General features: G+C 37.8%; 12 protein-coding genes across 12 annotated transcripts; 7 read left to right on the plus strand and 5 right to left on the minus strand. All coding sequences in view use genetic code 12, as the record gives it.

Annotated features, from left to right (window-relative positions):
- Nucleotides 1-36: 36 nt before the first annotated feature.
- Nucleotides 37-993, plus strand: APA2 (bifunctional AP-4-A phosphorylase/ADP sulfurylase; the record flags this gene model as incomplete). The annotated part of the gene is made up of 1 exon (XM_006686545.1): nt 37-993. One exon carries the CDS (start codon nt 37-39, stop codon nt 991-993), a length of 957 nt encoding a protein of 318 aa, XP_006686608.1.
- A 162-nt stretch (nt 994-1,155) lies between these two features.
- On the plus strand, nt 1,156-1,536 carry QCR7 (Cytochrome b-c1 complex subunit 7; the record flags this gene model as incomplete). Its single annotated transcript, XM_006686161.1, has 1 exon — nt 1,156-1,536. One exon carries the CDS (start codon nt 1,156-1,158, stop codon nt 1,534-1,536), a length of 381 nt encoding a protein of 126 aa, XP_006686224.1.
- A 105-nt stretch (nt 1,537-1,641) lies between these two features.
- DIC1 (Mitochondrial dicarboxylate transporter) lies at nt 1,642-2,578 on the minus strand (the record flags this gene model as incomplete). The annotated part of the gene is made up of 2 exons (XM_006686160.1): nt 1,642-2,476; nt 2,547-2,578. The coding sequence occupies 2 exons, from the start codon at nt 2,576-2,578 to the stop codon at nt 1,642-1,644; spliced, it is 867 nt and encodes a 288-aa protein (XP_006686223.1).
- An 8,435-nt stretch (nt 2,579-11,013) lies between these two features.
- PSN45_004011 (NAD(P)-dependent dehydrogenase) lies at nt 11,014-11,958 on the plus strand (the record flags this gene model as incomplete). Its single annotated transcript, XM_006686158.2, has 1 exon — nt 11,014-11,958. One exon carries the CDS (start codon nt 11,014-11,016, stop codon nt 11,956-11,958), a length of 945 nt encoding a protein of 314 aa, XP_006686221.2.
- Nucleotides 11,959-12,058: 100 nt separating this feature from the next.
- Nucleotides 12,059-13,015, minus strand: PSN45_004012 (dihydrodipicolinate synthase; the record flags this gene model as incomplete). Its single annotated transcript, XM_006686157.1, has 1 exon — nt 12,059-13,015. The coding sequence occupies one exon, from the start codon at nt 13,013-13,015 to the stop codon at nt 12,059-12,061; it is 957 nt and encodes a 318-aa protein (XP_006686220.1).
- Nucleotides 13,016-13,438: 423 nt separating this feature from the next.
- PSN45_004013 (aldo/keto reductase) lies at nt 13,439-14,368 on the minus strand (the record flags this gene model as incomplete). Its single annotated transcript, XM_006686156.2, has 1 exon — nt 13,439-14,368. The coding sequence occupies one exon, from the start codon at nt 14,366-14,368 to the stop codon at nt 13,439-13,441; it is 930 nt and encodes a 309-aa protein (XP_006686219.1).
- A 403-nt stretch (nt 14,369-14,771) lies between these two features.
- On the plus strand, nt 14,772-15,539 carry DHG2 (L-rhamnose-1-dehydrogenase; the record flags this gene model as incomplete). Its single annotated transcript, XM_066158202.1, has 1 exon — nt 14,772-15,539. The coding sequence occupies one exon, from the start codon at nt 14,772-14,774 to the stop codon at nt 15,537-15,539; it is 768 nt and encodes a 255-aa protein (XP_066014299.1).
- Nucleotides 15,540-15,904: 365 nt separating this feature from the next.
- Nucleotides 15,905-17,155, plus strand: PSN45_004015 (enolase superfamily protein; the record flags this gene model as incomplete). The annotated part of the gene is made up of 1 exon (XM_006686155.1): nt 15,905-17,155. The coding sequence occupies one exon, from the start codon at nt 15,905-15,907 to the stop codon at nt 17,153-17,155; it is 1,251 nt and encodes a 416-aa protein (XP_006686218.1).
- Nucleotides 17,156-17,193: 38 nt separating this feature from the next.
- Nucleotides 17,194-19,137, minus strand: PSN45_004016 (uncharacterized protein; the record flags this gene model as incomplete). Its single annotated transcript, XM_066158203.1, has 1 exon — nt 17,194-19,137. The coding sequence occupies one exon, from the start codon at nt 19,135-19,137 to the stop codon at nt 17,194-17,196; it is 1,944 nt and encodes a 647-aa protein (XP_066014300.1).
- A 397-nt stretch (nt 19,138-19,534) lies between these two features.
- Nucleotides 19,535-21,184, plus strand: CYB2_2 (Cytochrome b2, mitochondrial precursor; the record flags this gene model as incomplete). Its single annotated transcript, XM_066158204.1, has 1 exon — nt 19,535-21,184. The coding sequence occupies one exon, from the start codon at nt 19,535-19,537 to the stop codon at nt 21,182-21,184; it is 1,650 nt and encodes a 549-aa protein (XP_066014301.1).
- Nucleotides 21,185-21,362: 178 nt separating this feature from the next.
- On the minus strand, nt 21,363-22,280 carry PSN45_004018 (dihydrodipicolinate synthase; the record flags this gene model as incomplete). Its single annotated transcript, XM_006686152.2, has 1 exon — nt 21,363-22,280. One exon carries the CDS (start codon nt 22,278-22,280, stop codon nt 21,363-21,365), a length of 918 nt encoding a protein of 305 aa, XP_006686215.1.
- Nucleotides 22,281-22,681: 401 nt separating this feature from the next.
- On the plus strand, nt 22,682-23,800 carry PSN45_004019 (glycosyl hydrolase family 88 protein; the record flags this gene model as incomplete). Its single annotated transcript, XM_006686151.2, has 1 exon — nt 22,682-23,800. The coding sequence occupies one exon, from the start codon at nt 22,682-22,684 to the stop codon at nt 23,798-23,800; it is 1,119 nt and encodes a 372-aa protein (XP_006686214.1).
- Between the last annotated feature and the right edge of the window lie 104 nt (nt 23,801-23,904).

Genomic DNA, 23,904 nt, shown 5'->3' on the forward strand with positions numbered 1-23,904 from the left:
AGAAAATTACGCGATCTATATCTCCATCAATCAACTATGTTTTACCCATTACCAGATGACTTTTTCATTCAACTTAAGAACAAATATGATGAGGCGGTTGCCAATAACTTCTTGAACTTCAATGGAGATTCAGTAAAGAATGAAAGTTTGAAGGTCACTCTTGGAGATGACAGCAACCTGGTGACAATAGACTTACAATACAGCACCATTCATTCATTAATGCTCAGGCCAGAAAAAGGTGATTTCAAGAAGAATCCTTTTGAAGATCCAGAGCCAGAATTAACCATAATAGAGGATTTTGGGGCACAAAATCAATTCAGAATTGTTTATAATAAATTCCCTGTTGTTCCGAGACACATCATGTTGTTGACCAAAGAATTCAAATCCCAAACAACACCATTATCACCTGACGAATTGATCGGCACATTCTCTATTTTAAAGAAACTTAGTGAAGACAAGGAAAATCAATGGTTTGGATTCTATAACTGTGGTGAAGCAAGTGGGGCATCTCAACCTCATAAACATGTCCAATTTATGACGCTTCCAAAAGACTTTACCCCTTTCCCACTACTTGCAGTCGAAAATTCTGATTCTTTTATCCCCACGACAAAGAGAGAACCATTACAACTTCCTGAACTTCCAATGGCTCATTTTATAGCCAAATTACCTCCAAAACTTGACGACTTAGACGAAGAGAGTTTGGTGTTATACTTCTCGTCTCTTTTGCAACGGGCTCTAACTGTATTGAGAGAAAATGATGCCAAGTCCATTTCGTATAATGTTATAATGACCACATCATTCATGATGGTGGTTCCAAGATCTCATGGCAAGTATGAAGATTTGGGCATTAACTCATGTGGAATCCTTGGGTTATTCTTGTTCAAGAGCGACGATCTACTTGCAAGAGTCAAAGAGAGTACCCCACAGAAGGTCTGGCAAGATGTTGGATTCCCGAATACTTTTGGTCAGCCTTCCGATGAATATCATTATTAGACAGAGAATATATAAATATCATTTTGCTCTCGCTCTAATGACCTGCCTATTTTGGAAGTCAAGCTTGAACCAATGAAAACCTTGTAAATTCGCATTAAACATTAGAACCACTCGAGTCCTCAAATAAAAAAAACCTTCGAAAAAACAAGCTATACCACGAATATGCTGTCATTTACATCTATAGTGAAGGTATCAGACTATATATTGTCAAGACCAACCTTGTCCAAGATTGTTGTTCCAGTAGCCAAGACCTTCTGTGCTTACGCTGGTTACAGAGAGATGGGATTAAAGTTCAATGATTTGATCTTGGAAGAAACACCTATCATGCAAAAGGCTATTTCTAGATTGCCTCCTAATGAGAGTTATGCTAGAGTCTACAGAAACATCACCGCCCATCAGTTATCCTTGTCTCATGAGTTATTACCTCCAAACAAAGCTGTCAAGCCTGAAGAAGACAACCATTACTTGGTTCCATACATCTTAGAAGCCGAGAAGGAAGCCTTCGAAAGAGCTGAATTAGACAACATTGAAGTCACCAAGTGATCAAGATATCCATGTTTGTCTTCTGCATATATATATATAAGAGAAATACAAAAATTACAATGTATTTGTGTCTCGTTTGAGTCTATTATTCTATACAACCGACACCTACATGCCAATTTTGAACTTCCTTAATTGTTCCAAAGCCAAAAATGTCACAATTGTATGTGGACCTAACCTGATGAAAGAAGGCAACCATCCTCTGAACATAAATCCAATGCCTTCGTTCTTAACAGCGGTTTTCAAAATGGTCAAGGCGTTTGAGCCTCCCCCTTTGGCATTCATAATTCTAGTCTTTACCACATCAGCTGGTGAACATGCGGTAGTGGCCACGAGACCTGCCAATAATGAAGAACTAAAATGAGTAGATTTCTTATTAGCATCCATACCTATATCTTTAACCAAAATGTTTTTGGCAATATCGTATGTAACCACCTGCGAAGCCGTCATTAAAATCCCTCTAGTCAAATTAGGCATCAACCCCCTAAACAAGGCAGAAATCTTCTCTTCTTTAACAATTCTAAAAACCCCGTCGAATGCATTTCTATAGTTCCTTCTCTGCTCAACTGGGAGAGTTGAATCGTTTTGCATTCGAATATTGACCACGTCAGAAGGATTTCCTACCAAACCCCCTAAGGCACCGGCCACCATTGACATGGGGAGCAATACTACGGTGTCCGGGGTTCTGTGGTACGTATCCACATACAGATCCTTCAAATATTCGTATACTCCAAATCTAACAGTTGAATATGTTGCTTGTCTCAACAATGAGGCTGTCAATCCGGAGTAGATTTTGAAGAAACCTTCTTTGGTGATTATCTGATAAACCATGGATACTAATGATTGGCCAGGCTTAGACGCAGTTTGCAACCTAACTTTTGCCAAATCAAGTGGATGGGTGACAAGGCATGCCACCATACTAGAGGCACCACCATACCAAAATCTAGAGTACTTGGGTTAGTATACTGTTTGTCTCAAAATGTTCTGTAAAAAATTACTGTAGTTACACGTACGGATATTTCACTTTCTGGGTACTTGCTGACATTGTATTGACACTGGAATGATATTAGCTTGATAAAAGGCTAATCTCTCCTAAAATCAAAGACTTCTCTTCAGTTTGTAAAAGCTCTTCTAAGATTAAAATTTTTGAAACTCCGTCAAACGTTTTTTTCCGAGCACTCGGAATCTCCGATATCGTGCAGGTATTCACAGTAGCACCCGGAGTTCATGTCAAAACGATTATTGCTTTCCAAACGCTTTCGAAGCTTGACAAGGTCCTTGAATGTTCAGACTATTCAGAACATTCCTTACTCCTAGTCGTACCATACCAGTCAAGACTCAAGAATCTTGGACAAGATTGAATCAGCAGGTCCCGGAGCAAAACCTCTCCGAATATCTCCTGCAACGACCGTGTTTGGGCTTAACACTCCCCGCTTCTCAACGCATTTCTGCACATATTTAGTTTCGCCATGGTCCAACCTGGTACTAGAAGATGTCTTTCAAACAACATTGTAATATAAAATCTTTTTAGTTTTACAGCGGCATATTTGCTTCAGGTTCAGTGCTATTTTGCTACCGTGACTTTTCTCTACATGAGCACTTCGTCCCCAATCTCTCCAACTATTGTTATCTTTAAGTATGAAAGTAAAAACAAGGAAAGCGGCTGCATTTTCTAAACTGTCTTACGAGATAGTTTGATCAATGGATTCATCATTGTCACTGGATCAATAAGTGAACTGAAAGGGCTATGCCATATAATGGCAAAACCGCCAAAGTTTTGGCAAGTGAATGCAGCTATATAGCATAGTTATGATATACTTTTATTATTTGTCGTTGGATCTCTCAAAGCCGTAAGGCCTCTTGACAGCTTAGATAAGTATATATTTTTATATTAGAAGTTGACGAATCATAAGTTGGATACATAGTACGTTATTCAATCAAACTAGAAAATTGCCGTTCTCAGAAATAGCTAGATAAGTGTATATAAATAACTTAGGATTTGACGAAACATAGTTAAGAGTCCCAAAGCGAACTGATAAACCTCAAGCATTTTCTCTGTATATGTACTTATTCATTCGCCCAATGATTACTTGAACTACCAATTTCTTAACATAAACTATTTGTTTTCTGTTAAGGATATAGAGATCATCAAAGAACTGTGATTTTTGCAATTCTAAAATACGAGCAAAAACAATACATTGATTTAATATGAAAGTAATCTTTGATCCTCGAACAAGTATTATATAAGCATTAGACAATGCTTACTCGAAGAAACAGTAGCCTATTACCCTTGGAAGGCTACGTTGATTCCAGGTACCTTGTTTTTAGCTAATTGTTGCCGTCCCTTAAAGCTTAGTATTACATAAGCTTCATTTTTTTACTACTATTCCCACATTCCTTTCAAAATAGAGGTATCTCTCCATAAAGGTACCTTGTATTTCTCAAATATGTTTCAAGTATTTACCAGTAGATAAATGGGATTTATATGGTATCTTCGTTTCAAGTTGTAGTCTTCTACCTCTATGCAGGGGTGATCTTGAAGACATACAATATTGAAGTTAACCGCAGAAACACAAAGCACCGAGTAGGCCCAATATCCGTATAATCTCGTTAATTCAAGAATTCCTCAAACAGAATGTTACAAAACTATTTAGTCAACACAAATAAGCACTAATAGTACTAAAGAATTTCGGATCATTCCTTTAAATGAATTATTGACTGTTCCACAAGAACTAGAAAAACACAGAATCGTACTATTTGAACGCTTTCAGAAACATCACGTTTTTTGAAAAACCCAATAGCACTTGACGTAAAACATAATTTCAAGAGACTCTATAAACTATTATCCAAGATATATATACTGAATCTCAATACTTCTCCAACCTTTCTAACCTCTTCGGTAGGTGTATGGGTTATATGGGCTAATATACCATTGAATTATTAGTTTCGGTAACGCTAATTTGTGTTCTAGTTCTCACAAAATTAACATACGGAACTTCAGTTCTCTCACCACCTACTTCTTTCAAAAGCAAACTCCCTACAATGGTATCTCATTTGACGTTGTAGTGGCTCAAATTATAAAAGCCTTTAATGATACATTTTGGGTGAGTGTATGGTTCAGACCTTGGATGGATGTATGAGTTGTAAGCACCAAAAGTTAGTCAATATTTGGATGTACAAATATTCAGTACATCAAATTGAAGCTGAAAGAACAAGCATTCTTTGAGAACCTATGAACTTTTCTCTTTTTTACACTTAACCCTTAAAATCAGCTGGGCTGAACAAATGTGCAGAAGGATTATTATTGACAAAAGAGGTTAGGAATTTCTTCAGAGGTTGTTCAACTTTTGTTTAACAGCTGGTACTCTGGGTGTTGGAATTCGAACCTAGTCAATATCCTCTTCCTAGTACTCTTTAACTCACCTCCTCAGGTCAGTTCTGATATTAATACCTAAATGACTGGCACTTGAGGCGGACGAACCTTTGAGGCTGACGCTTCGAACAAAGCGAGAAAGTCCTCTCTTTCTATTGAAGTGTAATCTCAATAAGTTTGAAGAGAGCCTTAGTATTCCTCCTCTTAACTGAATTCCTAGTCAACTCCTTATCAATCGAAGGAGATACCTGATAAGCAGAAGAAGCAAGTTTTTGCTCAACTTACCTACAAAAACACAATGAAATACTACCATTCATATCAGCATCATCCAATGACAAATTTTCACTCTCATCAGTTGTACTAGCGTCATTCTGCATATGTAAAGCCGTATACTTCAAGATTTTGGCTCTTTTTATTAATGAAGAATAGCAATGGCTCCTCAACACCTTTAATACTTCTAACCTCTTTCGATAGCTTGAATTTAGGCCATCCTTACCAACATTTAATGATGATAAATACGAGACCCCAAAAAAACCTCAATGAAAACCTCCTAATAAACTTGACAACTACATTAAAAGTTCTGTAAACAGTAAACCGTGTATGTCATTTAATTGATCCAACAGTCAAACATTGCAAAATTAAAACAGTAGCTGAGTACTTCCTACAAGAGATACATAATCAGAATCCAGGCTTCTCATCTGTTTACGCTTCTCGTAAGCTATTATTGGAGAATTTAGGAGAATTACCATCCAGATAAGTTATATCATAATAAATCAGGATGATCTTGAGATGCTTGGAACCAAGTTATACGGCACCTTTATCTGTCTCAGAGTAGTAAATGCTTTCAGAGAACAGGAGAGAACAAGAGCACCAATACTTCTCAGCAATATCCAAATGTATTTAATAGGAACATTTCTACCTCAGCTACCAGGCTTCTTCAAAACAATTATAATCAGAAAAGTGCCTAGAAATATGCTGCAACAAGCAATAAAATTGACACTTAACAAGCGTTATCTGTCAGGCAAGGAGAGAGTAATGCACCTATACAAACGGTAGCAATTTGAGTAGTAGTACAAACATATAAGCAAGACCCCAACTTGTGCCCATATCAATATGAGCCAACAAATTTGCTACTTGTGAGACTCTAAACAGCATTACCGATGCTTCACAGAAGAATATCTTGAGATTAGGTATATCTCAAAGTAGACCTGAAGCTTTCGAAGCTGATACCATAGCTTCCTCCACATGAACCGGCACCGTATGCACTTACCTACGTATCAAGAAGTAGAGCCACCAATCTCTCAAAAGCATTCTTCAGAAATTGGCTATCTAGAAAATCCCTTCGAAGAACCATGAAATCATAAGCATAGATCAATTTACAAAGTCTTTCATTTTTCAAAGAGGAAAGCTTTCAAATACCAGACGAATCATAGCTTAAATTGATGACTGTAATAAAGGCAACCGACCCGAGCCCTTCTAAGTACCATGCTATAAGTATAAGAGGGGATATAGTATCACATACTAATTCCACACTTCGCCGAAATTCCAGTAACACCAAAGCCAGTTGAATTTTCATAAACAAATTTGTTCAATCATATGCACACAAATTTATCATCTCCGTCACTGACTACAACAATTGTGAAGATTATATTGACCAATGAATAATTTGACCAATGAATAATATTCTTAAGGTTTTGGGGCTTATGTTATTCTATTTTTGTACGACGATTTATCAATATCACTAAGTCCATCCCTTTACTTGATCTTTAAATGTCAACTGTTATTCATTGTGTAAAGTTGGCTCTACTTCAATGTAAACGGATCGCATAAAGCTGCTAAAATATACTTGCGATTTACCTTTCCCTTTATCATATTAGAAACAGAAGTGCTTGGTATTGCTTAATAAACAGGACAAAGTCATAGTCCAACACCAATGATAACAACAGCACTCGTTGATATTAAGGCAACTTGTTTTACTTCAACAAAGTAAATCTATTAATTTTAATTTAAGAAGTCATTGGCTTCAAACAATAATGAAAGCCTAACACTATTATTCATCAACCATCTCCAGTTGTCACCCGTTTAATGCTAGCTCAATGTAAGGCATAGCCCATTATACACATGTTCTTGTTCCACCAGAATGGGGTCCAATATATATGTGTACGCACACCTCTATTGTTGAGAAGGGATGAAATTCTGTAATTCTTTATAATGAAAAGCCCGTTCATTATATGTTAAATATCTAGCAGAAGAACTCCCTAGATAATTTAAAACAGATACTGTCAAGTATTAAACCAGGAATGTATATTGAAATATTCTCATTAATCCAACGTTGTCATATTATTACAAAATTCTTATAAATGTATCTAATTTAACTGTTTAAAAAAATAGTGGTCCTTCTTGTAATTAGTTAACCATGTACCAATATCCATCTTTTTTAAAATACAATATCTAATGTTGCTGTAATAATTGATTAAGTTAATTAGTAAAGCATTCTCTACGTTTAATATTTGTTGAAATCTAAATCTTAAGTTTAGTTGCAAACCGTTCGTACACAAAAAGCGTAGACGATAAATCAAATACAGCGATACTTGACATCTTTCTTGAAGATGATAAATTCTAATCTGAATACAAAAAACTATATAAGTAAAAACGATAGGTAGGTAATACTGGAAAGATGTATATTTTCTAACTGATATTATATTGCTCATAATACTCAAAGAAATAAACAAGACCATTTCGTTGGATCCTTTTGTTATCATTTATCGTACTTCACGCTTGATTTCGTTTTTCAAACATATGGTGAGGAATCCAATATACTACTTGCAGTTCTAACTTCACTTTCTCGAATTTACGTAACGAGGATGTCACTTTGTTTCTGCAGCTATCAATACAACTTCATAAAGATACAAAAATTTGCAACTTCCTTTGAACCAGTTTCCGATGCATTTGGACATAGTTAGTATAATTATTTATCAATATATAATCTTCACAATTGTTGTAGTCAGTGACGGAGATGATAAATTTGTGTGCATATGATTGAACAAATTTGTTTATGAAAATTCAACTGGCTTTGGTGTTACTGGAATTTCGGCGAAGTGTGGAATTAGTATGTGATACTATATCCCCTCTTATACTTATAGCATGGTACTTAGAAGGGCTCGGGTCGGTTGCCTTTATTACAGTCATCAATTTAAGCTATGATTCGTCTGGTATTTGAAAGCTTTCCTCTTTGAAAAATGAAAGACTTTGTAAATTGATCTATGCTTATGATTTCATGGTTCTTCGAAGGGATTTTCTAGATAGCCAATTTCTGAAGAATGCTTTTGAGAGATTGGTGGCTCTACTTCTTGATACGTAGGTAAGTGCATACGGTGCCGGTTCATGTGGAGGAAGCTATGGTATCAGCTTCGAAAGCTTCAGGTCTACTTTGAGATATACCTAATCTCAAGATATTCTTCTGTGAAGCATCGGTAATGCTGTTTAGAGTCTCACAAGTAGCAAATTTGTTGGCTCATATTGATATGGGCACAAGTTGGGGTCTTGCTTATATGTTTGTACTACTACTCAAATTGCTACCGTTTGTATAGGTGCATTACTCTCTCCTTGCCTGACAGATAACGCTTGTTAAGTGTCAATTTTATTGCTTGTTGCAGCATATTTCTAGGCACTTTTCTGATTATAATTGTTTTGAAGAAGCCTGGTAGCTGAGGTAGAAATGTTCCTATTAAATACATTTGGATATTGCTGAGAAGTATTGGTGCTCTTGTTCTCTCCTGTTCTCTGAAAGCATTTACTACTCTGAGACAGATAAAGGTGCCGTATAACTTGGTTCCAAGCATCTCAAGATCATCCTGATTTATTATGATATAACTTATCTGGATGGTAATTCTCCTAAATTCTCCAATAATAGCTTACGAGAAGCGTAACCAAGTAACTCAGGAAGAACCTTTGCTTTATTGTGAATGTTCCTCGAGGTGTGTAGACTAGTAAGCCCATAGAGATTTTGACGCATAGATGTTTGGATCATTATATGGCATTGGAATTACGATTATATTGATATTATTGTGATTTATTTATTTGCATGTTCTTGAGTCACAGCTATTTTAATATAAGTTTGCATCAATATACCTATTTTTGTTGTATTGTCTACTCACACAGTTCGTTTTATTGTTTGATCTTTAATTATTTGGACCTAGCGCTTTTGCTACTTATCGAGAGGGATGCTGCACCCCATACTGATAAAGCTGCTTTGTCCCCCCCTCTTTTCAGGTTGGTGAAAATCTTCAAATTCTTCAGAATGTTATAAGAACCATTCACTGCATGTGGTACATACCTAGTGTTCAACTATTTTACTTAGAGTACATTCACCTGAATATAGTCAGGACTTTATGACAAACTATTTTTATTTATAATTAATTATAATTTGAAATATCACTGATAGGATTGTGATTTTTATGAGAGATAAGTGTCCAGTGATCCAAGAATGACTTAGACTGATTTTAAGTTTGCGATCTATATCCTTTTCCTGATTTGAAGCTATCAAATAGTTAACTAATCTAGTTGAAAGCTCTTTGAGTTTGAAAAATTCTGATCTTGTTTTATGGATGTTGAGATGGTTGCGTCTTTTTAACGACATTAGTATGTAGAATCTGCCTTTAAGTTTTCCTCCAAAGGTTGAATACTCCTTTTGAGAGCGAATTATCGGAGGGACCTTGTGCATATCTAAAACCCATCCAATCTTCAAATTGCTATGGGTCGCAACTTGGGCAACTTCCGTGGGTGTATGAGTCAGCCCTTAAGTTCAAGAGTCAGAAGCAGTATCATGGGATACTGAAAAGAACCTAGTATTTCACTTCATGTTTTCTTATTTTTAGAGTACACTTTTGAAGGAATCAAATTCCAGATCTAAATATCTGTCTTCAAGTCTTTGTTCGGTTTCAACCAGCTGTCCTTATAAAGTATCTCATTCAAAACTAAACAGCCCTGGTCCTACAATCCTATACCTCTGAGATGAAGCAGTTTAATGCTGGGACTGGAGTTGATTTCACAAACCGTACTTTTAAAGTCTTTAAAGCTTTCAATAATTTTTGCTTCCTGAGCTCAAAGATCAAATCGAAATAGAAACTATTTTGTTCATATAAGATAAAAGGAACATATGCATCAAGATTCTTCCTATGTCTCCATATTCTGTAGACGTTCATATAAAAGTGCAATGTTGAGGTAAATGTTAACGTTATAACTTTTCTAGATTTTTGCAAATTCTACAAATTCTATTAAAATGTCAACCTTGGTAGAAAACAATTATTAAAGTTTACCCAATTTATTTTGTGGTAAATGTGGTTTAATATTGATTTTGATTAGGTTCATTTGAAACGTTCTATTGGACTACAACAGGAATGGTACAGAGATCAACCAATCATTATGGGGTTAAGTCTTTCCGTTAAAGTTTGTTTCCCAACAGTTCAGTAAAGTTGTTGATCTTTTAGAGGATGAAATGGCTTTTATTAGAAATGATTATTTACATTGTTCGTAGGTGATCAATGATGCTGCTTTGACAAGATTATAGTAAATTACCCAACAAATAGAGGGTATTTAGGAAACGGAAACCCTGCAGAATCAGATTAACTGCAATCAATTGAACAGCAGTTTCTATGCAGAAAGTTAAGTTAATTGAAATACTTCAACCCAGGGTTATGAATGTATTATGATATTTAGTGTATAGAGCTTTTGTTAGTGATCTACAATATAGATGTGTAATTTTTTGACATAATTTAGTTATATACTTTAGATAGAACCAATATATGCACAGAGAATTCTCAAAGAACCCTATTGTACACAAAAATCACAAAGGGCCTTTTACTAGTATTATGTGACAAATTCTACTAATTATTCAAGTGAAGAACAGGAAGACGTTATCAGTTATAAATTTCTATATATCTCTCACTTGTTCCACAAGGAAGTGTCCTTACCACAAATATATTCAACCGTTGCGGTTGCGAGAGGACTAAGACTTAGTGCACTGAGTTTATTTTCTAAAAGATATTAGGATGTTGTTTTGGAATAAAAGGCAGTTTGTGCCAGAGGCAACTGAATACTTCAATCCAATGACCGATAGCAAGGTGGCAATCATTACAGGCGGTAACCAGGGTATTGGATGGTACACTGTCTTACATTTGTATTTACATGGGTTCAAGATATACATGCTTGCAAGAAATGAGGAGAGGGCATTGAAAGCAATTGAAGAGATCAAAGTTGAAGCAGAGAAGCGAGTAAGCAAGTACGATGAAGCTGAGACTAGGCTGAGGTTCTTTGGTAGTATTCATTACATACCCTGTGACTTATTGGACTTGAAGAATGTCGAAAAAGCTGCTGAAACTATAAAAAAAGCTGAAGACCACTTGGATATTATAATCAATAATGCTGGACTCATGGGATGTCCGTTCGAGATGACTAAAGATAACTATGAAGTCCAATTGCAGGTAAACGTGGTATCCCATGTTCTTTTGACATTGTCTTTGTTACCACTTCTTGTGAACTCAAAGGCTCCAAGGGTTGTTCAAGTTTCTTCTCTTGGCCATAACCTTGCAACTTCATTTTATGAGAATACCAATGACTTGAATAAATCTCCTTCGTCTTATTATTCCATGTTGAGATATGGTGTGGCTAAAACAGCCGCAATTCATTTTACGGAGGTCTTGGCCAAGAAGTATCCTAATATTTTATGCGTTGCAGTTCATCCTGGTGTAATTGCAACATCTTTGTACGACTTTGTTTGGTCAACTAATGGCTTTTTAGGTACAATCCTGAGCTGGATATTCAAGGTATCTGGAAGTATAATTGCCGTCTCCTCTGAGGTTGGTGCTTATGCTTCACTCAGGGCTGCTTTAGATAACACTTTGACAGTCGATCAAAATAACGGATGCTTTCTCACAACGGGTGGTGTTATGTCTAGTGCAAGCAAAGTAGCAAGAAATATGGACTACGCAGAGAAGACCTGGAATTGGAACATCACTCAGCTTCAAGAACGGGGATTCAAATTGATTGATTAGGTTTTTAAGGAGGCATGTATTGTTATGATAGCTAAATAAATGAACTATTGTTATTGAAATGAACTCTAATGGGATGACTCAGATAAGAGAACGACTTAGTTTAACTAAGAGATTTTTCAAACTCTCCTAATTTTTTGATATCGTCTTCGTACTTGTTCCACACTTTCAAATCCACCTGATGGTTCAATGGGGGTCTCCCAGACACGTTTGAATCACCAAAGCCATGAATAACGTTTAATGCATGTTTGACACCAATCAAGTTAAGGCTGAAAACCATTTGATTAGCCCTGGTGACCAAGAACTGTAATTTTTGGGCTTCTTCATATTGTTTATTGTTGAAAAGTTCAAAAAGCTTGAGCATAGATTTGGGGAATACACCAGATAAACCATCAATGGCCCCAAAAGCTCCAATAGCTAAAGATGGGACCAAAATTTGACCCAATCCAGTGAATGGTCTGAAGTTGTTGGCTTTATTCTCTTCCACTCTTCCAGTCAAAAGAACATATTTGTCCATATTGAAATGGGTTAATTTCACACCAACGATACTAGGGTGTTTCAGCAACACTTCAAAAGTCTCGGGGTTGATCTCAGTACCGTTACTAACACCTGGGTAGTGATAAATAACAATTGGTAAAGCCAGCTTGTCACCGACCAAAGTAAAATAGTCTATGATGCCTTGTTGAGTAGTTAAAGAGTTACCGTAATATCCAGGGGTCAATAAAATAGTATAATTGGCACCAGCATCTTTCAAGGCTTTAATTTCGGCAATAGTGTCAGGAATATTTGTGTATGGCATACCGGAGATAATCTTGAACTCATCACTTGGTACAGCTGATCTGATAGCCTTGACGATTTCGAGTCTCTCTTGTCTAGTTAAATGAATAGATTCTCCCATTGATCCACCAGTTACAACACCGTTTATCCCGCTGCTATACAAAAACTTAGCATGGGCAATTTGACTTTCAAGATCTAATTCATAGTTTTCGCCTGTGAAGAAGGTGGGAACTGGGGTGTAAATACCCTTTCCAATAGGTGTTTCAAACGTAGAAGCGGTCATTTTGTTTTATTTAATGGATGAAAATACAGGGATGATCCTCTTATTTGTATCAACAATGAATAACTAGGATTTTTTGAACCGAAATGCCTGGTTGTCCGTATTTTATACTGTACCACCAAACTCAACCAGATTTGGAATGCGGAGGTGGGGGATATACCCCACAAAAAATTCTCTCTGCTACGTCGCATTCGGGGTTACACTCGGGTTCGTACTGGCCCGAGGATCCAGAGGTTTTTGTAGAGGAAAAGGAGATCATAGTATAAGCAGTATTTAGACGTGATATGTTCACTGATGTCATGGAATGTTTGTTGTGTTTGCTGTTAGTAATTAAAACTAACAAGAAAAGCCTGGTAAAACGCAATTTAAAAAGAGATGAGGCGGAGAACGAAAGAAGATCTTATATTAAGCAGAAATCATTCTAATCTATTCAGAAGAGTCAAAGATGACAACAGGATCCCAAGGAGGAGAGACGAATCTTTGAGGGCCCCCTCTATTTTCAGCAATTCTGTTCAAGGCTTCTCCATCTTTATCCTCGAGCTCAATGATCTCGAGGTTGCTTTCAATTCTTTCAGGTTTAACAGATTTTGGCAAAACGACAGTTCCTCTCCAAATAGCCCAAGAAATAATCACTGTAGCTGAAGACACACCATACTTTTCAGCAATGGCTTTGATAGATTCATCCTTTAACAAAGGAGCGTCGGCGGAACCCAATGGGGAGTAAGCTTCAAGAACGACATCATGTTCTTTGGCAAATTCCAACAATTTATGTTGTGGCAAGTATGGGTGCAATTCAACTTGGTTACACACGGGTTTGACCTTTAAACCGGAATCGAATAATTCCTTCATTTTAGAAACAGTACAGTTGGAAATACCAAGGGATTTAGTTAATCCTTGTTCCACCAAAGGTTCCATTAATTTCCAGGTCTTAGTAAAGCTCCAATCATACACAATATCTCTTAATCCATCTGGTCTGGTTGGAATGGCTGGGTGATTACCATTTGGGTTCATAGCCAATGGCCAATGCATCAAGTATAAGTCAACATATTCAAGACCCAACTTAGAAAGGGATTCTTTCAATGCCGATTCAGGATCATAGTGCTTAGTCGACCATAACTTTGTAGTGACAAATATCTGATCTCTGGAAATTCCAGAATCTTTTATAGCTTTACCGATTGGTTCTTCGTTACCGTAACCAGCAGCAGTATCAATATGTCTGTAACCAGCTTTCAAAGCGGTTAAGACGGAGTTGTAAACTTCTTCATCAGTCGCTCTCCAAGTGCCCAAACCAAGGGCGGGGATAGACGAACCGGTCGATAATTTGTAGACCTTAGTAGATTTGAAAGCTTTAACCATTTCTGTTATGATCTCAAAATTAGTTAAGTTAATAGTTCAATCTTAAACCATATATATATATTGTTGTCGAGCGCTTACCCGCGATCATAACCAAAACACCCCACTCCCCCACCATCGCATTACCTAATTCTCTTCCGCTTCGATGATTCAACGATAGGAGTGCACGAAACAGACACCAACTGGATCGAGCGTTTAATTTTCCTATATATACTTCGGAAACTCAGTTAATCCTTGGCCGACCTCTCGGTACCGATAATTCTTCCAAAGACCCCTCGCACTTCAAAGTGGGGCCTATGATTGATGTCACCGCATTAAGGATCAAGTTTCGCGTCCATCCCCGCCAAAAAATATATATTAATGCGTCTTGCTCCAGAATCTCAATGAACTTAAATTTATATACATAATGGCATTACTACAAGATAAGGTGGCTATCATCACCGGCGGTGTTACTGGAATTGGGAGGCTGATTGCTCTCGGAATGGCAAGAGAAGGAGCCAAAATATGTGTTAATCATCTACCTACCGACAAGCAGGCAGAATTAGCTGAAGAAATGGCACAGGAAGTTGGTCCTGAAAACTTTCTTGCTGTACCAGGTGATATCTCAAAACAAGAGACTAGTACTAACCTTGTCGCAGAAGCTGTGAAGAAGTTTGGAGAAGTTAACATCTTAGTGTCCAATGCTGGTATTTGTGAATTTAATGATTTTTTGGAAACCAAACCCGAGACTTATCTTCAGACTATTGAAATTAACTTGAATGGATGTTTCTTCGTCACTCAAGCAGTTGGAAGACAAATGAAAAAGCAAGGAAAAGGGGGTAGTATCATTGGAATCAGTAGTATTTCTGCTTTGGTAGGTGGAGGCCACCAAGCCCATTACACTCCAACTAAAGCTGGTATTTTGTCATTAATGCAGTCATGTGCTTGTGCCTTGGGTCAATATGGAATCAGATGTAATGCTCTTCTCCCTGGTACTATAAGAACAGCTGTCAATGAAGAAGATTTGGCTGATGATGAGAAGAGAACTTACATGGAAAACAGAACAACTCTCGGAAGATTAGGAAAGCCCGACGATTTGGCTGGTCCTGCAATTTTTTTGGCTAGTGATCTTTCTGCATACATGACTGGATCCCAACTCCTCGTGGACGGGGGATTGTTTGTAAACTTGCAGTAATTTATAGAGAAATAGACTTTTTTAAGGCAGTATTAATGAATGTAAGTTGACCTTTGAAACATGGGCAAGAAAAAAAAACGGTCGGCTGATCTTTTATAATGGCTTCCTGGTCCCAATTATTGTACACATCGAGAGAGGTACGACACCGGTCGAATGTGAAAAGTCGGGCACATCATCAGGCGCAATACTGGTTCCCCGGATTATTATGAGCCCTCGCGCAATATCGGCCAAAAGACTAGTCGAGTCCTATACTTACTATTTTGAGGTGGGGTCACCTTGTCCTGATCGGTCAAGATATATAAAGGGACATATACACAGGGATTTTTCAATAATATTCATATTTGTATCACACAGAAGAAAAAAAGATGGCATTGAAGGAATTTCCAAAAATTGTCGACATTAAGACTTACATTGTTACTGAAAAGGGTAGTGGAGGTGACTACCACGACGTTGCCAAAGGTCACTGGCTTATTGACAGTAAGATTTCTACCCCAATGACTAAATTTCCAGAATACAGAACTTCAAGAACCAGTTGGGGTATCAATGTTTTGGGATCTTTTTGTGTGGAAATCATTGCTTCTGATGGTACTACCGGTTTCGCAACTGGATTTGGTGGACCACCAGGTTGTTGGTTAGTTAAGCAACATTTCTGGAGATTTTTGAAAGATGAAGATCCAAGAAACCTTAATTCTATTTGGGACAAACTCTTCAGAGCTTCCATGTACTATGGTAGAAAAGGTCTCCCAATTGCTGTTATCAGTGTGATTGATTTAGCCCTTTGGGATTTATTGGGTAAGATTAGAAACGAGCCAGTGTACAAGATGATTGGAGGTGCTACTAGAGACAAATTAGACTTCTACTGTACTGGATGTGATCCTGTAGCTGCTAAAAAGATGGGATTCTGGGGTGGAAAGGTTGCCCTTCCATATGGACCAGATGAAGGATTTGAAGGCTTAAGAAAGAATGTTGCATTTTTGAAAAAGCATCGTGAAGACGTTGGCCCAGATTTCCCATTAATGGTTGATTGTTACATGTCTCTTAATGTTCAGTATGCTATTCAATTGGCTGACGCTACTCAAGATCTTAACATCAACTGGTTTGAAGAAACTCTTCACCCTGATGACGTTGAAGGTTACGCTTTATTGAAGAGAGCTCACCCAAGAATGAAATGGACTACTGGTGAGCATGAATACACCAGATATGGATTTAGAAAATTGATTGAAGGCCGTAATCTTGACATTGTTCAACCAGATATCATGTGGGTTGGTGGTATGACTGAAATTCTTAGAATTGCTGCTCATGCTGCTGCTTATGATATTCCAGTTGTTCCTCATGCTTCTGGTCCTTACTCTTACCACTTTGTCATTTCTCAACCAAACACCCCCTTCCATGAATATCTTGCTAACTCCCCAGATTCGAAGAGTGTTTTACCTGTCTTTGGTAATCTTTTCCTCGATGAACCAGTTCCCACAGAGGGATACCTTAACACTTCCATTTTGGACAAGCCAGGGTTCGGTCTTACCCTTAACCCTAAGATTCAATTGATTGAAGGTGACGCCTTGTTCAACCCAACTCCAGAGAGACCCTTGAAGATTGAACAAGAAAAGGAAGAGTAATTGGTTTTTCAGGTTAACTAGTTTACATTTATATTATATCAATACATTTGCGAAGGCATAAAAACATTATTAAGTGGTAACTTGAACCAATCAAAGATTGATAAATCGTCTATGTTACCCTTAGCATTTTTATACCTTGCTACTTTCTTAGAAAGGAGAGAATCAAGAGAACTAGCATTAAGCTTAATGTCAGCTATCAATCTAGCATCTTCACTGTATGAGTTAGACAGATAGAATTCTCCTGTTCCATCATGACTTGAAGTATCCACTGTCATAGTATCGTCTTTGAAAAATTCAAGAATGTTTGCGTACTTGGCGGCACATTCCCATTTCTGGCCTATTCTTCTCAAAAGACTAATGGCATAATCAAATTCTCCTTCTAGTTGACCTTGTGAATGAATAGCATCCACAAGTATTACTCTGCCACTCACCCAAATTGAAAAAGCATAATAAGGGCCAAAAATTGGAAACACTGATTCTTCATCAATTTGGAAAAGTGATGGTAAGGACTTGGATATCTTTAAGATTAGATGGGCAGATTTCAAGCATTTAGCCTTTGAAGTTTGGGCAGAAATAAGATACTTATCTTGGGAATCAGAGAATGCAGTTGGAGAGTGCAACCTTATGATCATGGTATGGTACAACGAATGAAGAATCACGTCTTTGACAGTAATTTGGCTTGACATCAAGATCTCGCTATCAAGAAATTGGGATACATTATCAGGCAAGCTTGATTTCCAGGCTTGAATTTCCTTTTCAAACTCATAACAACCCAATTGCCAGGCTAATATACTCCCCATATCTTTAATATCCATGGGGCTTCCTCTAAATTTCAGACCTCTTCCCATAAGGTTTAAAACTTGGATTAAGTAGCAATTACTACCATAAATATCCCTGTTACCAGGCTTGAAATTGAAATCATTCAAAGTATGTGTCTGTTCTTTTTCAATCAACGCCTTGTTATACAAAGACTTAAATTCCCAGAAATCAGCCTTCAATGGAAGTAAGCTAGACACCTCTTCCTGGGGAAGCTTTGACACAAAATGGCTTCCCATACTCGAGAGCTTATCAAGCTTATAGACTTCCCACATTAAGTATCGTATGGATTCCTTTTCAGCCCAAACTTCCCATTCGGCTCCTTCTGTTCTATTGAGAGAAACCAACTCATTCTGAGGGATTCCCAATAGATCATTATTTAATGGGAAATCTTTGATAATCCCCAAATGAAGACATCCCCCAACAGCCAAGGATATCATGCTCCATGCTTCATGGTTATTAGACTCTCCATATAATGTGAATGCCAAAAGAGCAACAGCTCTTAATTCTTGGATAGTCCTCACAGCAAAACATGAAGATACGATTTTGGACTTAATAAATGCAAAATATCTTTCGGCCTCTTGAGGACTGAACAAGTTAATTTGTAATTTAACAGTAGATACAAGGACACCCAACAACAAGAAGTTAGAAGTGTCAATAGTTTTCAAGATTCTTGGCCTGTCCAACGTTGGATGAAGAATTGGAAACACAGGGTTCACAAGTTCAAAATACAACTCTACCAATACCTCAATCTTATCCAAAGGAGGAAGGCTATCAATGTCTTCAGGTGGTGAAATTGCCGAGTTTGTGTTAGGAGTGTAGTTGTTGGAAGAATTATTTCTAGTGAACATTGGACCTGGACCAGCAGAAATCAAAGCACTATTGGGCGTTATGGTTGGATTAGTGGTAGAAAGATTCATGGGATCAGTACCTGTTGATTGAAAATTCAATGGGATTGGTCTAATAGTTGAGGAGGTGGCGACACTGGGACCAGTATAGCGTTTTTCAAGAGTATCAAATTTCTCTTCCAAAAACTTCAACTTTTCTTTCAATTGAACGTTCTCCAATTGATGTAGAGTTTTGCTTTCCTCAACAAACTTGTCCAATTCTTCAATTCGTTCAAAAACTTGTTGCCCATAACCCGACCTTAGCCCGGGCTTTTTCATCACGCTGTATATGCAAGTTTCCCCATACTTTACACAATTCACACAAGTGGGTTTCTTTTGATCGCATTTAATTTTCTTTAATTTACAATGGTCACAGGACTTGGAGATTTTTCCGGAGGTAGAAGGTGGTGGTTTAGTTACTCGACCAGTGTTGTAGGTGGTCAGTATATCGCCTCGTCCACTATCACTATCTGATGTTGAATTCTCCATTCTCAACCACGGATCAATGATGTCGAAAATTTTTGGTTGGGGAAAAAAACCTGGAAACATATCACCCGAGACAAAATGTGGGGGTGAGGAAGAGGGGTGGATAATACTCCGGGCCCGCGATCATAATCGCATATTTTTACAAGCGAAGATCTCGAATGAACAAACCATCAACCACTGAAAAACCAAAATGTACAGAAGACTAGTTACCAATTCTGTTAAAGAATATGGATTTGGGTTGAAGAGATGTGGTACCAGGTCTTTTACTAGTTCGGTAAAGCCTTTTCAATTAAATTTGAAAAATTCAAAGGTTTGGTCTCGATGGGCATCGGTGCTTGCCTCTGCTGCATTCATTGGGGTTGGCTTTCGTGTAACCACAAACCAATCTACTATTTTGTTAGATAAAAAGATAAATGCAGAAGATGTTGCTAAGCATGACAATCTCGATAACGGAGTGTGGGTGGTAATCAACGGAAAAGTTTATGACTTGACGACCTTCATCAACATGCATCCTGGTGGAACCTCAATTATTCTTAAATATGCCGGAAAGGACGCGTCCTTTTTGTTCAACAAAGTCCATGCCCGGGGAACTATTGAGAGCATTCTTCCAGAGGAGTGTTATTTGGGAGAATTGGATGGAGAGCTCGAAGAATTCGACGATCCAATGATTCGTGAGGAAAAACGAAGCCAGGAAATGAGGGCCAAGAGACCACCTTTGATGTCCATTTTGAACCTTACTGAGTTTGAATATGTGGCTCAGAAAATTCTTCCTATTCATGCGTGGGCGTACTACTCAGGTGGTAGTGACGATGAAGTTACTTTAAGGGAAAACAACTCTGCCTATGGTCGATACTACTTTAAGCCTAAGGTTCTTGTTGATGTTGACGACGTGGATATTTCCACCGAGATGTTAGATACCAAAACTTCTGCTCCATTCTATTGCTCAGCAGCTGCTCTGGCCAAACTTGGACACCCTGATGGTGAACTTTCGATTGCCAGAGGTCTTTATAAAGAGAATATTATACAAATGATATCAAGTGCTTCTTCTTATCCAATGGATGAAATTGTCGAAGAAACTCCAGGACCAAAATGGTTCCAATTATATGTGAAGCCTGATAGAGAAGAGAGCTTGGAAACCATTAGAGAGTGTGAGGAATTGGGTGTCAAGGCAATTTTTGTTACTGTTGATACCCCATTGTTTGGTAGGCGTGAGAAGGATCTTAGATTTAAGATTGCAGATACCGAGGATATAGAGGCAGTGGATTTGAACCTTAAGGACAGCGATGACTTCATCTTGTCGTACGATAAGATTAGACTCAAGTGGTCAGATATCGAGACTTTCAAGAAAAATTCTTCTATTCCAATTGTGGTCAAAGGTATTCAAAGAGTGGAGGATGTACTTTTAGCTATTGAAAACAAGGCTGATGCTGTGGTATTATCCAATCACGGTGGTCGTCAGTTGGACTTTGCTCGTCCTCCAATTGATGTGTTAGCAGAACTTATGCCTATTTTGAGAGAGAGAAACTTGGATGATAAAATTGAGGTATTCATCGATGGGGGTGTCAGAAGAGGTAGTGACGTTCTCAAAGCCCTTTGCCTTGGTGCTAAGGGAGTTGGTTTAGGAAGATCATTCTTGTATGCCAATTCCTCTTACGGAGAAAATGGGGTTATTAAGGCTTGTAAGTTGTTGAAAGATGAGATTTCCAGGGACATGAAATTATTAGGAGTCACCAAAGTCAGTGAATTGACACCTGATCTTATTCACACATATCCTGCAGTTTTTACTAGCCATAACAATATCGTATATGAGCCATTATATTTGCCTCAATTCAAAGAATAGATTATTTATTTATAAAAATGCATAATAGCAATTTCATGTCTTTGACATTATGCTTTGTTGGCCCATTTACACATAAACCATATAGATTTTTCTATCAAGAACTAATGCTTTCTATTCTAACAGCTTTTATTTGTATTGAATACTGCGACAATACTAGAGATCAATGGTCAAATCAAAATTAAATGGTGACAGACTTTTCACCTTCGGAGATTTCAGCAATGAATTTATCCAACTTCTCCCAACCAGCAGTGGTGTCCTTATTTAAAGGCATGCGGCCTAAGTAGGTTTCTCCGAATCCAGTGGCTTCGTAAATAATTCTCTTAATTCCAATAACACCATATTCACTGACACATTTCTCTCCTCTGATAATGGCCAACTGCAATCTTTGAGCTTCTTTAAAGTTACCTTCATCGAAAGCTTGGATCAATCTAGTGTAAATTTTAGGATATGCGCCACTAATAGCATCAACAGTTCCCTTGAAACCGATGGAAAGAGCTGGTAATAATAAGTGACCAAGTCCTGTTAAGCAAACAAAGTCTTTGATTTCTTCATCAAGAGAAATTTCACTGTAGCTAGTAACGTCATTGTGAGAGAATTTAATTCCCACGATGTTCTTATGGGAAGACAAAGTCTTGATAGTGCTGGGAGCAACGTTAACGTTGTTGGTTACACCAGGATAAACGTAAATCAACACAGGAATTGGTGAGTTATCAGCGACTTCGGTATACCACTCAACTAATGCTTCTTGAGTGATAGAAGGTCCAAAATAACTGGAAGGTAATACCAAAGCGAAAGAAGCACCCGATTTGGCAACGGATTCTATCTCTTCAATAGTTTCTTGTAAGCAGTTTTGAGCAATTCCTGCTACAATGGTGAACCCCTTTACATTATCATGGATTTGTTTGACAATTTCGGCTCTTTCAGCTCTAGTCAAATGGGCATTTTCACCGGTTGATCCCAACAAGGTTATCCCCTTGATGCCATTATCTTGCAAGAATTTAGCATGAGCTACTTGGGTAGCAAAGTCAATTGTATTCAAGTCCTTTTTGAAGAAAGTTGGAACTGGTGTATAAACACCCTTTTGTGGTAACAGCATAGTTGGTTATCTTATTTTTTGATTTGTTAGGATTTCGAGATAATATAATACCAGCGGCCTCGATGTATTATTTGTACGAAGCTCCGATCCGTGGGGAATAGGCGTGTACAGGCGGCGTTTGGGTCTTTTTGAGATGATTCTGGGGATTTGGACGAATTTGGACGCCAACACACGACTTTATCTTGATTAAGCGAGATTGTTGGTGGGGGCGGGAAGATATGGGGACAAATTGGCAAAGATGGGAAGAGGTGGGGTAGAATGATTCCAAAAGTAGCATCAACCTGCCGTTCGGAAGAATATGGCATACAAGCCTCAGCATCGGTCACATCAACGGCCCGTGAAAAAATTGTTTATATATCATCAATCGAGCAACCCCGGAAAATTTCCAAAAATTTACCACTATGCCCGCTCACTTATTTGATCTTAAAGCTAAAGATGTTGACTCCCTTGTCAATATATTAATCGATAATCTAATCCATATCAAGGATGAAACTGGAAAATTCTTGATGACCATTCCAGATGGACGAATCATCGACACTAAAGGGTGGATAACTGGATGGGAATGGACCCATGGAATAGGTCTTTATGGAATGTGGCACTATTACGAACTCACCAACAAAAGCCAGATCTTGAAACACATTGAAGACTGGTTCGAGGCTCAAATGTTTGGACCTGACGGAAGTACTTCCAAGAACATTAACACCATGGCCGTTTTCTTATCTTTAGCATACGTTTATGAAAGGCATGGAAATGAACGGTATGTTCCGTACTTGGATTCATGGGCAGAATGGGCCATGTATGATTTGCAAAAAACCAAATGTGGTGGGTTTCAACACGCTACTTACTTAACTGATAACCATGAGCAAATGTGGGATGATACGTTAATGATGACGGTAATGCCTCTTGCAAAGATTGGATTATTGTTGAATCGCCCTCACTATGTTGAGGAAGCTAAGAAGCAAATGCTTTTGCATATCAAGTACCTTTGTGATGCCAAAACTGGTTTATGGTACCACGGATATACTTTTGATGGGAATCACAATTTTGCCAATGCCTTTTGGGCTAGAGGAAACTCGTGGATTACTATTGTGATTCCTGAATTCATCGAGTTATTAAACTTACAACCAGGAGACTTTTTAAGAGAGTTTTTAATCGAAACTCTTGATTCACAAGTGGCTCAATTAGCTGAATTGCAAGATGCAAAGACTGGTTTATGGCATACATTATTAGATGACGAAACTTCGTACCTTGAGTCTTCAGCAGCAGCTGGCTTCGCATACGGGATCTTAAAAGGTATCAGAAAGAAGTATTTGGATCCCAAATATAAATCAGTTGCTATTAATGCTATTAAGGGTGTTATTGGCCAAATTGATGGAAGAGGTGAGTTACTTAATACATCTTTTGGTACTGGAATGGGCGATGACTTGCAATTTTATAGAGACATTCCTTTGACATCGATGCCATATGGTCAAGCTATGGCTATAATGGCTCTTGTGGAGTTTTCTAGATTATATTTATAGATGAATGAAACGTTCACCACCAACGAGGTAAAGTTAACCATTAACAGGCGCAGGATATCGCTCAGCCATCGGATAAAATACTTAGTAGTGTGGTGGCTCTAAAG

The sequence above is a fragment of the Yamadazyma tenuis genome, chromosome 5 (assembly GCF_029203305.1).
Source record: "Yamadazyma tenuis chromosome 5, complete sequence".
NCBI classification, from domain to species: domain Eukaryota; kingdom Fungi; phylum Ascomycota; class Pichiomycetes; order Serinales; family Debaryomycetaceae; genus Yamadazyma; species Yamadazyma tenuis.